The 16,347-nt window shown below is 38.6% G+C and overlaps 2 protein-coding genes across 3 annotated transcripts; both read left to right on the top strand.

Annotated features, from left to right (window-relative positions):
• Positions 1 to 346: 346 nt before the first annotated feature.
• On the top strand, positions 347 to 2,365 carry LOC111490686 (UDP-xylose transporter 1-like). 2 transcript variants are annotated; one of them, XM_023139234.1, is made up of 7 exons: positions 347 to 696; positions 787 to 971; positions 1,213 to 1,280; positions 1,356 to 1,488; positions 1,567 to 1,728; positions 1,816 to 2,085; positions 2,174 to 2,365. In XM_023139234.1, the coding sequence occupies exons 1-7, from the start codon at positions 576 to 578 to the stop codon at positions 2,267 to 2,269; spliced, it is 1,035 nt and encodes a 344-aa protein (XP_022995002.1). In that variant the 5' UTR covers positions 347 to 575; the 3' UTR covers positions 2,270 to 2,365. The 2 variants fall into 2 exon arrangements, with proteins under 2 accessions (XP_022995002.1, XP_022995001.1); XM_023139233.1 differs by lacking the exon at positions 1,213 to 1,280 and adding an exon at positions 1,064 to 1,128 and having other exon boundaries at positions 360 to 696; positions 1,353 to 1,488.
• A 3,397-nt stretch (positions 2,366 to 5,762) lies between these two features.
• LOC111491620 (auxin response factor 18-like) lies at positions 5,763 to 10,323 on the top strand. Its single transcript, XM_023140601.1, has 5 exons — positions 5,763 to 6,534; positions 6,729 to 7,850; positions 8,890 to 9,800; positions 9,905 to 9,973; positions 10,071 to 10,323. Exons 2-5 carry the CDS (start codon positions 6,762 to 6,764, stop codon positions 10,150 to 10,152), a joined length of 2,151 nt encoding a protein of 716 aa, XP_022996369.1. The 5' UTR covers positions 5,763 to 6,534; positions 6,729 to 6,761; the 3' UTR covers positions 10,153 to 10,323.
• Positions 10,324 to 16,347: the final 6,024 nt, after the last annotated feature.

The following is a 16,347-nucleotide window of genomic DNA, read 5'->3' as shown; positions in this document are numbered from 1 at the left end:
AGATCCAAGGTTCCTCACCTAACAATAATGGAGTTTTCAGACACCCAACTTCTTTTGCTTGCATTGATAGACAACTGAATGTTCAGTTCACCATCCTGACTTGTCTACTAAGACTCAATATTAAGCATATGCTTCAAAACATCCAATAGTGTTTAGTTAAGTCATTTTATTTAATTTTTTTAGAGAGTAATTATTTTTGTTAAGTGAATTATGTCATAATCGTGCAATAATCGCACAGATGGGTGTGTTGGTCGTTTCAGAACAAAATGTTAGGCATTGTAACTGTAATTTGAAAATGGAGGGCTTTGAGGGTTATGGTTGCGGCTTTGCTTTCTTCCACACACACACTCTTTCTTTAAGCGGTAGGCACCAACCTTTCATCCCTCGCCCCACCAAAAATATAAGGCCACCACAATCCTACATTCTCCTTCAAGCTTTCAATCTCTCTTCCAAACTTGGCTCCCAGAAACACCTATTGAATGATGTTATAGCAGCCTATGAAATCTTGAACATCTCTCACTCAAAGCACACTTGTTTGTTTTGTTTGATTGATTGTTTCAACTTTGATATCAGAAATGGGAGAAATCTCAAATTTCCAACTGGGTGTCGTTGGGGCACTCTTCCTCTCAGTAGCATCCTCTGTGTCCATTGTTATCTGTAACAAAGCTCTCATGAGCAACCTCGGCTTCCCTTTCGGTACGTATTCTATCCGATTCTTAAGCATTTGGTCGTAGTTTAGCCTATAGAACGAATCCGATCATAACATGTTCACTTTCTATATTGCAGCAACTACTCTAACTAGTTGGCATCTGATGGTCACATATTGCACTCTTCACGTCGCTCATCGCTTAAATTTCTTCGAATCCAAACCCATCGACACAAAGACCGTCGTGCTCTTTGGGATGCTCAATGGCATCTCCATTGGATTTCTTAACTTGAGCTTGGGATTCAATTCTGTTGGATTCTACCAGGTTGAGTTCATGAGTTCTCTAGCAAACTGATCAATTGTTTATAATACAATATAGTTTAACCTTGTGGGGGTGGGGTTTGTTTTTCTCTACAGATGACAAAACTTGCAATCATACCATTCACTGTTATGTTAGAGACTATATTCCTTAAGAAACAATTCAGAGTTCTCTAGCAAACTGATCGATTGTTTTACAATACAATATGGTTTAACTTTGTGGGGGTGGGGTTTGTTTTTCTCTACAGATGACAAAACTTGCAATCATACCATTCACTGTTATGTTAGAGACTATAGTCCTTAAGAAACAATTCAGGTACAAACTTTTTCTCCTCTGCCCATTCCACTCACAAAGAACGGTTCATATTTCTCACTTGGATTCTTGTTGCAGCTCCAAGATTAGGCTCTCTCTTTTCCTCTTGCTGGTTGGAGTTGGCATTGCCTCTATCACTGATCTCCAGCTCAATTTCATGGGCACTGTTCTTTCTCTCTTGGCTATCATAACAACCTGTGTTGGCCAAATTGTATCCTTTTCCTTTTTTTTGTATGCATAAACTTTCAAGAACTTCTTGTGTTATTTCTTAACTTCGTGTTTGATTCAGCTAACCAACACTATACAGAAGAGGCTGAGTGTTTCTTCTACCCAGCTGCTGTATCAGTCTGCTCCATTTCAAGCAGCCATTCTGTTCGTCTCTGGCCCTTTCTTAGACCAATGTCTTACCAACAAAAACGTGTTTGCTTACAAGTATTCCCCTGTGGTGCTGGTATGTTAGTTACCGTCCACTGGTTTCATTGCATTGTTCTTATAATTCTCTTCTTTTAGATGAATGCCGGTGATGTTGCACATGCAGGCGTTTATCATCCTTTCTTGTTTGATATCTGTGTCTGTCAACTTTAGCACGTTTTTGGTGATTGGAAAGACGTCGCCGGTGACATACCAGGTGCTCGGTCACCTCAAGACTTGCCTTGTTCTTGGGTTTGGCTATACTCTTCTTCATGACCCCTTCACTGAGAGGAACCTCATTGGAATTCTAGTAGCCATTGCTGGGATGGGATTGTATTCATATTTTTGTACCCAAGAGAGTAAGAAGAAGCAGGGTGACCTCTGTTTAGGATCTCAGGTACTACCGGATATCTCTTACCAACGATGTGTTTACGCTGGATTATATCTAAAATTTGTGTTTGGATTTGGATTTGGATTTGTTTCAGATAAAAGATAAGGAAACTGCAGCTCTTCTAGCAGGTGTTCATCAAGATAAAGAAAGCCATGAAGTGAAGAAATCAAACAAGGATTCTCTGGTGTAATTAAGATGTATTTAGATATTGTGAAGAAAGTTTTGTTTTTTTGTTTTGTGAGGGAAAGATGGATTTGAATTCTTGAAATAAACACACCCATTTTCGAAATCGTCCAAATCTTATTTCTTTTTCTTTTTTTTTTTTTTTGTGCATAGAAGGGAGGGAGAGAGAGAGAGAGAGAGAGAGAGAGGAGAATGAAATTGGATCACATGGGTTGGCAGTGGCGTGGAAGCCGTAATGGGTGACTGCAACTTGTCGGTATAGGCGGCCCACACTAACAATTTGATAGCACTTAGGCCCAACTTAAGCCTCTTCTTTTTTAAATGATGCACCTTTTCATTTTCATTTTTGGTTTTTGTTTGTATTGATTCCAGCACGGGGAGTAGAAATTCTCATTTTTTAGTTTTTTTTTTTTTAGGTATTCCCTCCANTTTTTTTTTTTTTTTTTTTTTTTTTTTTTTTTTTTTTTTTTTTTTTTTTTTTTTTTTTTTTTTTTTTTTTTTTTTTTTTTTTTTGTGCATAGAAGGGAGGGAGAGAGAGAGAGAGAGAGAGAGAGAGGAGAATGAAATTGGATCACATGGGTTGGCAGTGGCGTGGAAGCCGTAATGGGTGACTGCAACTTGTCGGTATAGGCGGCCCACACTAACAATTTGATAGCACTTAGGCCCAACTTAAGCCTCTTCTTTTTTAAATGATGCACCTTTTCATTTTCATTTTTGGTTTTTGTTTGTATTGATTCCAGCACGGGGAGTAGAAATTCTCATTTTTTAGTTTTTTTTTTTTTAGGTATTCCCTCCAGATTTTAAAATATGTCGGTTAGTAAGAGGTTTTCACACCTTCGATATTCTGTCTGATCGATGTGAGATCCCATAATTCATCTTCTTTGGGGGCCTAGAGTCCTCGCTGGCATACTACCCGGTACTTTGGCTCGTCAGTTAGTAAGAGGTTTTCACACCTTCGATATTCTGTCTGATCGATGTGAGATCTCATAATTCATCTTCTTTGGGGGCCTAGAGTCCTCGCTGGCATACTACCCGGTACTTTGGCTCGTCAGTTAGTAAGAGGTTTTCACACCTTCGATCTTCTGTCTGATCGATGTGAGATCTCATAATTCATCTTCTTTGGGGGCCTAGAGTCCTCGCTGGCATATTGCCCGGTACTTTGGCTCGTCAGTTAGTAAGAGGTTTTCACACCTTCGATCTTCTGTCTGATCAATGTGAGATCTCATAATTCATCTTTTTTGGGGGCCTAGAGTCCTCGCTGGCATACTGCCCGATACTTTGGCTCTGATACCATTGTTACAACCCAAACCCACCACTAGCCGATATTATCCTCTTTGGACTTTTACTTTTGGGCTTCCACCGAAGAAAATGTGTTTGCTAGGGGAAGGTTTTCATACTCTTATAAGGAATGTTTTATTTCATGTACAATCGATGTGGGATCTCACAATCCACCCCCTAGGGATCCAGCGTCCTCGCTGGCACATTGCCCAATTCCTGGCTCTGATATTATTGCTACAACTCAAGCCCACCGCTAACAGATATTGTCCTCTTTGAGCTTTTTTTTTTTTTGGCTTCCCCTTAAGGTTTTAAAACCGATATGCTAGAAAGAGGTTTATAGACCCTTATAAGAAATGTTTCATTCTCTTATCAAATTGAGGTGGGATCTCACAGTCCACTCTATCAACCTAACATAGGGGCCTAATGTCCTCGCTGGCACACGGCCCAATACCTGGCTCTAATACCATTGTTACAACCGAAACCCTCGTTAGCATATATTGTGCTATTTGTGCTTTCTCTTTTGGACTTCTTCTCAAGGTTTTAAAACATAAATAACGCTTCGTTCCCTTATCCAACTCACGTGAGATCTCACGCATTTCCTCCTTCATTAATATATATTCAATAATAAATTTTAACATTAAAATCACCCATCAATCGAAAAATTTAAAATTGCTCGAATATTATGTTAAATTATCGATCGAACTCAAAAATTTAAATAGATGCATACATTAGGGATAAAATGAAAAAGGGGCATGCTCATGAATGTGGTTGATATCTATTAGTAGTAGTAGGGTTGCATTAATTGAGAGGTCATCTCTTTTAACTATCTATCTTTAATCCCTATGTCGGTATCAATGTTGGTTCCAAAACCCAACTAACTCCACACTTTCAATCTCTTTCTTTCTCACTTTTTTCTTTTTCCTTTTCCTACAAAACCCTAAAACCCTACCATTTCTTCTGCCACGTCATCATCACTTTCATGACAGCGATTCACCAATACTTGTCATAAACTTTGTCCAATTCCTCCTGATGCGACATGTCGGCAATCACGTTACTACCTCACCCAAGACCCCCTTCTGTCTCCTCCAATCATCCTAATTTTTTTTTTTTTTTTTTTTTAATGTCTATTTATTTTAAATTTGGTCACACAAAAGGATGTGGGTGTCGTATCCCATGTCGTTTTTCAGTGTCCATAAACCAATTAAATATTAAAAATACTCTTAATTTTCTTTGATAGGGATGTGAGATCTCGTATTAGTTGGTTGGAGAGGAGAACAAATTATTCTCTAAAAGGGTATGAAAATCATTTTAAGGCCATGAGACTGACTGCAATACATAAAAGTCAAAGTAGATAGTATTTATTAATAGTGGGCTTGTAACAATCCAAACCCATCACTAGGCGGTGTGAGACACTAGTTGGAGTAGGGTTAGACCTCTCCATAATAAACGTGTTTTAAAATCGTATGACAATACATTACGGGTCAAAGTGGACAATACTTGGTAACGGTGGATTTGAAAATTCATCGACATTTGTGTTGTAGTTCTTATACCGTAAAAAATAATATTAAAATTTGGGTTGGGAGCCGTAATTAAAATTAAGTGGTACAGAACAGTAGGATGGTGCTCACAACGCATTAATTAAAATTTTCTAATTAAAGCACATGAATATTAATTATCAGTAGATAATAATTAATTGTTTCACCCATTTGTTTTTCACAAAAAACAATTAAAAATAAAAAAAAAATCACCCATTATTAATAACTCAGCTCTCTTGGGTTTTCTTTTTTTAATCCCACTTTCTATTTAAAATAATTAAATAGTGCAGAAACTAGAAACACATGAATTAATATAGTGCTGACTGTTATTATTATTTTTAATTAAAGCCTAAATATATTTTTTACTTACTATATATATATTTAAATGCTTAAGGCTATAGCTTTCAATACTATAAAAATAACATTTTAAAAAAATAGAGAAATTACTTTTTAAAAATTTTAATTTAATAAATTAAACCCTTAATTTAAGATAGTTTTGTGGGTATGTTTGTAATAAATGAAATAAAATGATTTTGGAAGTTGATCTAAAAAGGGATAAAAAGAAAAAAGAGGAAAAGGTTTGGGTTATTGAGGGGAGAGCGCGTGAGGAGGTGAAGAACACGCGCGAAAGAAATAAATACAGAGAGTCAGCTGAAGAGTAAAAGAAGAGAGTAAAAACGGGAAAAGGGCATCTGTGTCGTCCTGCTTCTTCATTCACTGTGCTGTTTCTTTGTTTTGGAATTTGATGTTCATCTTCCATCCACCATTTCATTCCCTTTTAATCCATCCCACGATACGATAATACGATACGAATCCAATCCAACAATACCCATAATCCCCCCCTCCCTTCTCTTTCCCCTTCGTTTTCCTTGTTTTCAGATTGTTTGATTCTTTGTTTGTTTGGTTGTTTTGTTTTGTTTTGTTTGTTTCCTTCAACCAAGAAAACCCCTCGCTATTTGGGATCAGATCGTCGCCGGATCATCTTTTAATCGTCCTCTCTCTTTGATCTGTCGCCACTTTTGGCCTCTCTGTTTTTGCCCTTTTCTTCTGTCTTTTGAATGCTTAAGAGGAAGAAGAAGAAGGGGAACGGGTTTCTCTTCTTTTTGGTGTTCTTTGTTTACTGGGTTTGTTGTTGTTCTTCTTCTCCTTCCTGGGTTTTGACTGAAATCACCTCTGCTTCTCACTCACATCATCGTGTCTGTTTCTGAAATCATTTGGGTTTCTTTTGGAATTTCGTTTTCTGGGTTGTATTTGACTTTTTATCTATATGAACTTGAAGCAACTGGAGATGCTGAATCTGAGGATTTTGAGTTTGATTCTCACATTCCGACTCTGAGCTTCGTTTTTATTTTTCGACTGTTCTTGGTAAGGCAAATCTGTTTGTTCTTTTGAATCAAGGAAGCTGTATTATTGGCGATAAACAGAACTGGGTTTTCCTGTCCCATTTCAACAGAGTAAGGTGAGAACAACTTTTTCGTTACAATAAATCCCGATTCAATTATTTCATGGCTATAGCCTTGGGTTCTCGATTTTGATCAGTTAATTTAAGTCGCTTTGTTTGCCTGGTTATAAATTAAACACGGAGGATGTTTAATTTCATTCCACTTTGAAGGCACTGTTTCACAGTAGTTTTGATTTTTTCCCTTTTCTCAGGCATTGCATTTGGGGGAAAACGCAATCATTCGAATGAAAGAAGCGGATAAGAACTTGGATCCTCAACTATGGCATGCCTGTGCGGGAGGCATGGTCCAGATGCCTGCTATTAACTCCAAGGTCTTTTACTTCCCTCAGGGTCATGCCGAGCACGCTCAGGCCGCCGTCGATTTCACTTCTTCACTTAGAATCCCGCCGCTTATTCCATGTAGAGTGCTCGCCGTCAAGTTCTTGGCTGATAATGAAACGGATGAAGTTTATGGGAATGTACGACTGGTTCCACTGGCGAACAACGAAATTAATTGCGAGGAAGAGGGTGGTTTTGGGAGTAATGGGTCTGAGAATAACATGGAGAAACCGGCTTCCTTTGCCAAGACGTTGACCCAATCCGATGCTAACAACGGCGGTGGGTTCTCGGTTCCGAGGTACTGTGCGGAGACGATATTTCCGAGGCTGGATTACACGGCGGATCCACCGGTTCAGACGGTGATTGCTAAGGATGTCCACGGCGAGGTTTGGAAGTTTCGGCATATTTACAGGGGGACGCCTCGTCGGCATTTATTAACTACTGGGTGGAGTAGTTTTGTCAATCAGAAGAAGCTTGTCGCCGGCGATTCGATTGTTTTTCTGAGATCCAAAAATGGCGACCTCTGTGTTGGAATCCGGCGAGCCAAACGGGCAATTGGGTGTGCTGCTGATCACCCATATGGCTGGAATCCCGGCGGTGGAAATAGCATCCCATCATACGGTGGGTTGACGATGTTTCTGAGAGATGAGGACAACAAGTTGAGTAGAAAAGGGTCTTTGAGTTCTAATGGTGGTGGGAATTTGAGGGGAAAAGGCAAAGTTAGGCCAGAATCAGTGATTGAAGCGGCGGCGCTGGCAGCGAGTGGGCAGGCGTTTGAGGTGGTTTATTACCCACGCGCCAGCACGCCGGAGTTCTGTGTTAAGGCCTCATCAGTTCGAGCCGCCATGAGAATCCAGTGGTGCTCTGGTATGAGGTTCAAGATGCCATTTGAAACTGAGGATTCTTCTCGGATTAGTTGGTTTATGGGCACCATTTCCTCTGTTCAAGTTGCTGATCCTATCCGCTGGCCGAATTCTCCATGGCGGCTTCTTCAGGTAATCTCCTCCTCCTCCTCCTCCTCTCTGTTTCATTTGTTTTCTTCTGCAAATTCTTCTGATCCGGACTGTCATTGAACTGCATTTATTCAACTGCCATGCTGCTTTTTAGTACCAAAGTTCTTATTTTGTCTGGTTCTATGTATTCATAGTTTCAGTTTCGTGAATTTTAAGATTTCTAGGAGCTCAGAAAGATGATACTCTTTTTGGGTTTATTTGCCTTTTGACATATCGTTCATTCTCTATTTGGGCTTGCTGATGAACTTGTTTTGCTTCAATTCAAGAGCTGATTTGTGAGTCTCATACTCGTTGGAGAGGGTAACGAAGCATTTCTTATAAAGGTGTGGAAACCTTTCCCTAGTAGATGCGTTTTAAAACTCCGAGAGGAAGCTTGGAAGGGAAAGCCCAAAGAGTACAATATTTGCTTGGGGTGGGTTTGGGCTATTACAAATGGTACCAGAGCCATTCATCTGAGCAAGCGAAGACGTTGGCCCCTAATGGGGTGATTGTGAGATCCCACATTAGTTGGAGAGGGTAACGAAGCATTCCTTATAAGGGTGTGGAAATCCTGAGGGGAAGCACAGAAGTAAAAACCCAAAGAAGACAATATATGGTAGTAGTGGATTTGGGCGGTTACAAATGGTTTTAGAGTCATTCACGAGACGGTGTGCCAGCTACCAAGGAGGGTGGATTGTGAGATCTCACATTGTTTAGAAAGTGGAACAAAACATTACTGGTAAGAAGTGTGGAAAACTCTCCCCAATTGACGGTGGGCTTGGGTGGTTACATAATTTTGGTATTATCTTTTATATTAGTTAGTGGCACTGTGAAAGTACAGTGGTTTATAGGGCCTTTAAATTAGTGGCACTGTTGAAGTACAGTGGTTTGTAGGGCATTTAAATTGTCATTTCTTGTATCAGCCACCAAGAAGTAAATTTCAATGTATCTTGAAACGATTGGTTTATTACTTTAGGCTCAAGGTACAATTTTGTTGATATCTTGTTCTTGGATTTATGTGTGGTAAAACCTACTACTGCAGGTGACATGGGACGAGCCAGATTTGCTACAGAACGTGAAGCGTGTTAGCCCATGGTTGGTCGAACTGGTATCGAACATGCCCGTCATTCAACTATCACCATTCTCTCCACCAAGAAAGAAGTTTCGACTACCTCAACACCCCGACTTTCCCCTCGACAGCCAATTCCAATTGTCGTCGTTTCCAAGCAATACCCTTAGGCCAAGCAGTCCCATGTGTTGTTTATCTGATAACACTTCTGTAGGCATACAGGGAGCCAGGCATACTCAATTTGGAATATCTTCCTCAGATTTCCATCTCAACAACAAACTGCAACTTGGGCTGCTTCCATCCAGTTTTCAGCAGCTTGATTTTCACTCCAGAATTTCCCATAGATTGGTTACAGACCACAGAGGCAGCGGCAGTCAGAACTCGTCGGCACTGCTCAGTGTGGAGAACACTGGTCCGAAGTTGGAACGATCTGATTCTGTGAAGAAGTATCAGTTTTTACTCTTTGGTCAACCTATACTCACTGAACAGCAAATCACACGCAGCTCTTCTGGTGACGTTCACTCACCTCAGACCGAGAAAAGTTCCTTAGACATGAATTTGGAGAGAGTGAAATTCCTATCTGATGGCTCAGGATACACTTTCAAGCAGCAGCAGATATCTCCAAACAAGTCACCGGAAGCTGGATTTCCATGGTACCAGGGTTATGAAGCCACTGAACTCGGCCTGGACACCGGTCACTGCAAGGTATTCATGGAGTCAGAAGATGTTGGCCGAACGCTTAACCTTTCGGTCATTGGCTCGTATGAAGAACTATACCGGAGGCTGGCAAACATGTTCGGAATGGAGAAACCAGACATTCTTAGCCATGTCCTTTACCAAGATGCAACAGGTGCTGTCAAACAAGCTGGAGACAAACCATTCAGGTATATCATATCAACAATTCTGTTAGTTGATTTCTCTTACACACTCACTCACCATGTTCCTCGCGTAGGATTTCATTCAATCGTGTTCTTCCTTTTGATTTCAGTGATTTTATCAAAACAGCTAGGAGACTGACGATTCTAACTGACTCGGGGTCGGACAAGATGGTCGGAAGGTAACTTTCGATCTGTTGGTGCCATGTTTGTTGTAGCTGTATGCATGTATGTAAGTAAGAAGAAAAGAATGAATTTTGGTTGAAAATTTGTTTGTAGGAGATTGATGGATGGAATGCGAAGTGGTGAAAATGGATTAGATTCCTCAAACAAGACGGGCCCCTTGAGCATATTTGCGTAGCCTCTCCTCTTTTCTGATTGTGTTTGTGATATAAGAACGAATGATGAACCCAACAACACTATCTGCAGAACTCTGCTGCTCTACCTTTGTTTTGAATCATTTCTTCTCTTATTTACTATGTATGATCAAATGCAACTGTTCATAATGTCTAACCCGATCTTGATGCCTCCTCTACACCTGGACTGGGGAAGGGAGTTAAATGCAAACCACTGACTACACCTGAATGAATGACAGTGTGTAGGGCAAGTGATTAAAAAATCTGGGGATGTGGGGGGTTGGGTTTGAATTATGGAGACAAAAGGGGGCTTTATTTTAAAAGTAAAGTTGGGAGTTCAAAGCAGGCACACGTGGGAATGGGGCAGAAGTCACGTGGCGTCCACCTTCTTGTGTCGCCGTTCCGGTGCTTGAGCTTGAGCTCGTGCTCGTGCTCGTGCTCGTTTCATGGTGCAGCTGCTTGGGAGTTGGAGGTTTGACTCTCCACCCCCTCCCCTCCTCTTTGTCCTGGGATGATCCCAATGTGGTAACATGGTGGTGTTTCATGAAGCTAAAAGCAGACAATTGGTCAATGATTTTGAACTTGCCGCCAACCCAATCACTTTTTATACTATTATTATTGTTCATACATAAATATAAAAAAGGAAATAAAAATATTAAATTAGCAGAGAAAAGGGGTATTTTGGGTGTCATCTTCATGGATTATATATATATTACTCTTAACTTCGACATTAAGCAACTTCTGTGTTTTACACGTGATCCAAGAACCCACAACTCTCAACTTTTATCCCAAAAAAATAAATTAAATTAAATACAAAATACATTAAATTTTTCTATTTTGTCGGAAAATTATTTTTAATTCAGCTCTCTTTTAAAAAAAATAAAAAATTTAGAGATATTTATCATTTGAAAAAGGCTTATTATGCGTGTAATGGTAAAGAAAATCATACATTAAATAAATAAATATATTATATGCCTTCTTTTACCACATTAATTAAACCATTGTGTTATATCATTAGTTTAGGTGCTTTGTTTTCATTTGATTTTAAATATTATTTTAGTTTTTCTTTTTCTTTTTCTTTTTTTTAAGCAAATTGTATTTACTCTCTATTAATCATTTTCGTAAATTCTAAAAATATACGTGATCAAGTATGATAAAAAATAGATTTCACAATAAGTTTAAAACTATAAAAAACTAAATTAAAAACTAAAAATGACGTGGAATTTGGTTAGTGAATAGTTAACGAAGTAATTAATGAAATTAATATTAAAAAAAAAACATGATTAATTAGGGGGAAAACGAAAGGTGTAAAAAGGTCACGGGCAGGCATCCGAACGGAAATTCAGCGGGCAGTGGATGGTCACGTCGAGCGGTGAATGTGAGTTTGTCGTATAATGGGCAAAGTGGTAATTTGGTAGCAGGCGACAGAGATTTGATGACGTGGCGTCTATACCCGCCCGTGCGGTGAGTTTTTCTTGCATGCGTCCCCATCACACTCCTAACGAACCAATTTTTTTCACCACACGCGGCGCGTGATGTGTACGCTATTTGAGCGCTAACGTGTACGGAGCAGATCCTCCGGTAGTATTTGATAGGGATTTTGATTGTTGTGGAGTACGCGATATTTTTTTTACTTCTCGCGATATGAAACCGTCTCCAAATTTGTACGATAATTTGCTTTCTTTGTTATTAATTTGTTTGGCGATGCAGGAAATTGAAAGCCTTGTCGTTATTGGAGGGAGGGAAAGGGTTATTTCCAGAATTTTAATTACCAAATAAATGATTCGGACAAAATTCAATTGGGTCTGCATTTATAAATCATTTTATTATTTACTTTTTTTCCTTTTTCTTTTCCTAACTCGTATTTTTAAATTTAAAGCCAAGTAATTAATAAAAATTAGAGGAAATTGGTCCAAGTAAGTCACGTTTATGCATGTAATATCCTATAGTAGGGTCATGCAATTGTCTCAGAATAGTCAAGCCGGTGTAACGATTCGCTTTTCAAGAGACTCAAGTTATGAACCGTCATTTACTTACCTAAGATATTTTAAAAAACACGACAATTTAAAACTTTAAAACAACTAAGTTCATAAAACACAAGACACAATAGAAATATGTCAAAATATGAATTTAAAACAACTAAGTTCATAAATATATAGGTTTGACAAATATGAGACACCAAACTATCTCAAGCCCTAAATCCTCGCAAGCTCGTGCACACCCTTGCCTGAACTACTCCACTTAGGTCTCATGTGAAAAGAACTAAAGTAACATTAATGAGTATAAAAATACTCGACAAGTCTTATTCTCATTTATTCATATATTGTTCATACTTAAGAGTTAATATCTAAGTTGTAGGATTTTTTAGGCTTTCCTCTAAGTGTACTTGGTTCACCTAAGCCCGACTTGTGGTCACGATGCGGAAGTAATGAGTTCTATTTTCTTAACCCTATCTAGATTGTCAATCTCATGTGGTTCGTTCTTAGGGTTCTAAGGTTCTAAGGTTTCTTGGTTATATGTTCTATTAGTCCCTTTCATCATCATCATCTTTATCAACCTATATCTTATAGGTTCTTGAGACGGGACCCTAACGTCGGTTCCAACTCATGTTCTCTTGATACCATTATGGACATTGTTCTTAGATTCTCTAGTAAGGATTAGTTTGCATTTCCCTAGTACGCCTCATAAAATAAACATAAGGAGACTATGGCCCTCAATTTAGTCAACTCTCATTTACCTATATGGTCCCTTGCTTTAATCCGAACAAGATCATGAATAATGAGTGGTTACAAATTCCCTAACCATACCCCCAATGAATTTATAAGGTTCTCATAGGATTCATGCATTTTTGGGGCTCAACCCTAGTTCTCCCAAATGAGGAAGGTATTATTGTAAACTCATACGAACTGGGAATGGTTCGCTAATAGAAATTAACTGGCAAGCCCCTAATAGTATCAACAGAGTACAAGTAAACCATAACCATTTCTAAAATGTTATCCAAACGCTCAGCACTCAAATCGAGTTCATGATTAAGGGTTAATTGATGAATCTCTAATTGTCCTCGTATAATAGCATAATCATAACATGCATGAATAAATCATACAAGGAACATAGTATAGATAGCCAGACCGGATACATAGTCATGCTTTCAATTTTGTTCAATTCTGTGCTCGTTTTGTCATTTTCTTAAATCAACGAGATCCATTAACATTTGATGGTTAATTTGCTTGAAAAAACTTCGGATAATACCCATGAAGTTACCTAAAAAATCGAGTTGCGGTTATCCTCTTTTGAGCTCCTTTGTCTGAATTCCCTCTTCAACCTCCTTGTAAAGAGTCTTTCCAACAATACTCCCACAAACTTGAGCCCAAACACATACTGAAACTCCATGAAAAGTTTATTTGGTCAGTAATGATAGTTTATTTGGTTGGGTCGACTCTTGAACAAAGGATGTTCACAAAAAACCGTGTAGATGGCCAAACATTCCTGGATGCATGAAAACAAAATATCAAACTAATTCAACTCAACCTAAGTTGAAAACAAAATATCAAACTAACTCAATTCAACTTGAAAAGGTTAATGCAAGTGAGGCAACTTCATAGACATAAGAGACTCCATATAATAATTTGAACATTATTTCTGAGGTAATCTTAAAGGAGTCACGTTGTAAGAGGGATTTGGTACTGTGTATGTAGTTAACACAAATAGAGGCTTCTAAGCAAAGGCTATTGGTAGAGTAAATAAATAGAGGGACTGGATGGGTTTCTGCTGTGTGAACACTGTACCATATACCGAATAAATGTTGACGCTCACTAAAGGCTTACAAAAGAAGATGAAAAAAAGTAAGGCATTGCAGGCGGCAAACGTACCTGTGTGGCCCCCAATCTCTTTCACAATCAAAACATACATTTGATGTAATATTGACATAAAACCACCACTATGCCGTAACCCTACAAATAGGACACACTAAACTGCAACTTGCCTGCTGCTACGTCCAATCAATTCCATAATAGCTAATGCACACAAGAAAAAGGAAAACCCTTCTGCTTCGTCTCAACAGATTTTCTTCTCTTTTTTGGTGAAAACGAACACACTGCCCACTTGGTGACAGTTGCAGCTCTACATACCTAATTTGCCGTCTAGGTAGGTGGTTCAAACTATTCAATCTACAAAAGTGCACATGTCCCTTGCATGATCAAGTTCAGATACGTGTCTAATTGTTAATGGGAAAGTGAAAAACTTTTCAGTGTATTCCTCGAAATTTTAAAACGAGGATACGTTTCGTTCCTCTCTCAAATCGATGTGTAATCTCACAATTCATGCGTATCGTTGACACACTGTCTGGTGTCTCCTCAAGGTTTTAAAACGAGGGTATGCCAACGTCTTCGCTAATAGATGTGGGATCTCACAATTCCAAGCCAACGTTCCAACGTTCTCACAATTCCAATAGATGTAGGATCCCACAATTCCAGCGTTCTCACGACACACTGCCCAATGTCTTGTCTATGAAATTATTAGTAACAGTCCAAGTCAACGAGACTGTGTTTCATTCTTCCCTCCAACCAATGTGAGATCTCACAATTCCAACGTCTTCGCTGGCACACCGCCCAGTGTTTGGCTCGGTTACCATTTGTAACAGCTCAAACTCACTGCTTGTGAATATTGTCCTTTTTTATTTTTTCCTTTCAAGTGTTCAAAAAACGTATCCACTAAATAGAGGTTTCTACATATTTATAAGAATGATTTGTTACTCATCAATCAATATGAGATCTCACTCATAACGTTGGAAATCATTCTCATCTCAACTAGCAGCAAAATACAGGAACCCGCTTGAATGGGGGTTGATAAGAAACAAAAATGGATATCTAGAATATATATACAACTTCATAGAACATTTACAGGCATTGATGCAGCTGTTGAAGAATTAATACACTGACAAATGGAAATGGGAATCCAAAGGACGGTGCTTGAGTGCTTTTTATGGGTCGACAATCAGCTTAAAATCTCTGTGGGATTTACTTTCATAGGGGTTTAATGTATGGTGGAGACAGCTGTATTGCCCATCATTTCAGTCTCTTCCGACTGGATGGATCAATATTCCCAACTCCCCTAAAGAATCACATCTTGGCGGTTATAGTTAGAATTGATGCCTCAATTGTCCATGAGATTAAGAGATTTCGCGATTGAATAAATGTCTATTTATCCTACTTTAGATGGTTCACAAGCCTAACTTTAATTTGTAATAACCCTCCACATGAGTTTCCCAGATTAATACCTAAGATATCATATACAATTTTCTTTCCTCAGCAGGCTTTCTAAAAATATCAATGGCAGATTACTACCCTTGGGAACATATTAAAAAAAAAAAAAAAATTAAGATCCACACGTCTAGGCAGATGCAAATTACGAATGAACACTCATAAAAGATGCACAATATTTTATTGATCGGTCAATTCCCTAAGAGGAAAGTTTCACCTTCATCTACCAACATAATTATACAGCATGGTTGATTTAAAACACAGCAACCTAATGTATGCATTGGAAGCAGATCAAATGCAAAAATCAAGACATGAATATGACAGATTAGCACAAGAATCGATACAAGATACAAACAAACGATCTCGACTATATGCCACATAGTATGTATCAAATAAATCAGAACAAGGAGTCATTGTGTCTACTAATTTAAAAAAGTTCAATAAATTAATCAAACAATCAAAGGAAGAGACGAATGACAAACCTGGCAGGAACGGCAGATACTGCATCACAGACTGCATTATCAAAGCCACTGCAGATTTCTCGTATAGCGGCCAATTAACTAGCTAATCGAGAAACTTAGCATATCCAATTTCATCATAAGAAAGAAGCAACTCTAGTTCGTTAAAAAGCAGTGTACAGTATTCGTGATCACAGATGAACGTGAACTTCGAGAACTTATGGGAGCATCCTGACCCCCAAGTTTCAAAAACTATTCATCAAACTCTGAGCAAGACAACATAGCCATCACTACAGTTTTACCCAGAGAACCAAAGGAGAAGTCGCCAATCTGAAGCTTGCCAATACGTCCAGCTAATTGAATATGTTGAAATTTTGACATAAGAATCAAGAATGTTCTCATAAATTAAATATGAAGTACGAAGGATCAGGGAAATCCCATGAATCAGAAACAAAAAAAAAAAAAAAAAAAAAAAAAAAAAAAA

This window comes from Cucurbita maxima, unplaced genomic scaffold, assembly GCF_002738345.1.
Source record: "Cucurbita maxima cultivar Rimu unplaced genomic scaffold, Cmax_1.0 Cma_Scf00016, whole genome shotgun sequence".
Lineage (NCBI taxonomy): Eukaryota > Viridiplantae > Streptophyta > Magnoliopsida > Cucurbitales > Cucurbitaceae > Cucurbita > Cucurbita maxima.
Note: the sequence above shows the minus strand (reverse complement) of the source record. Positions and strands in the feature narration are given on the sequence as shown.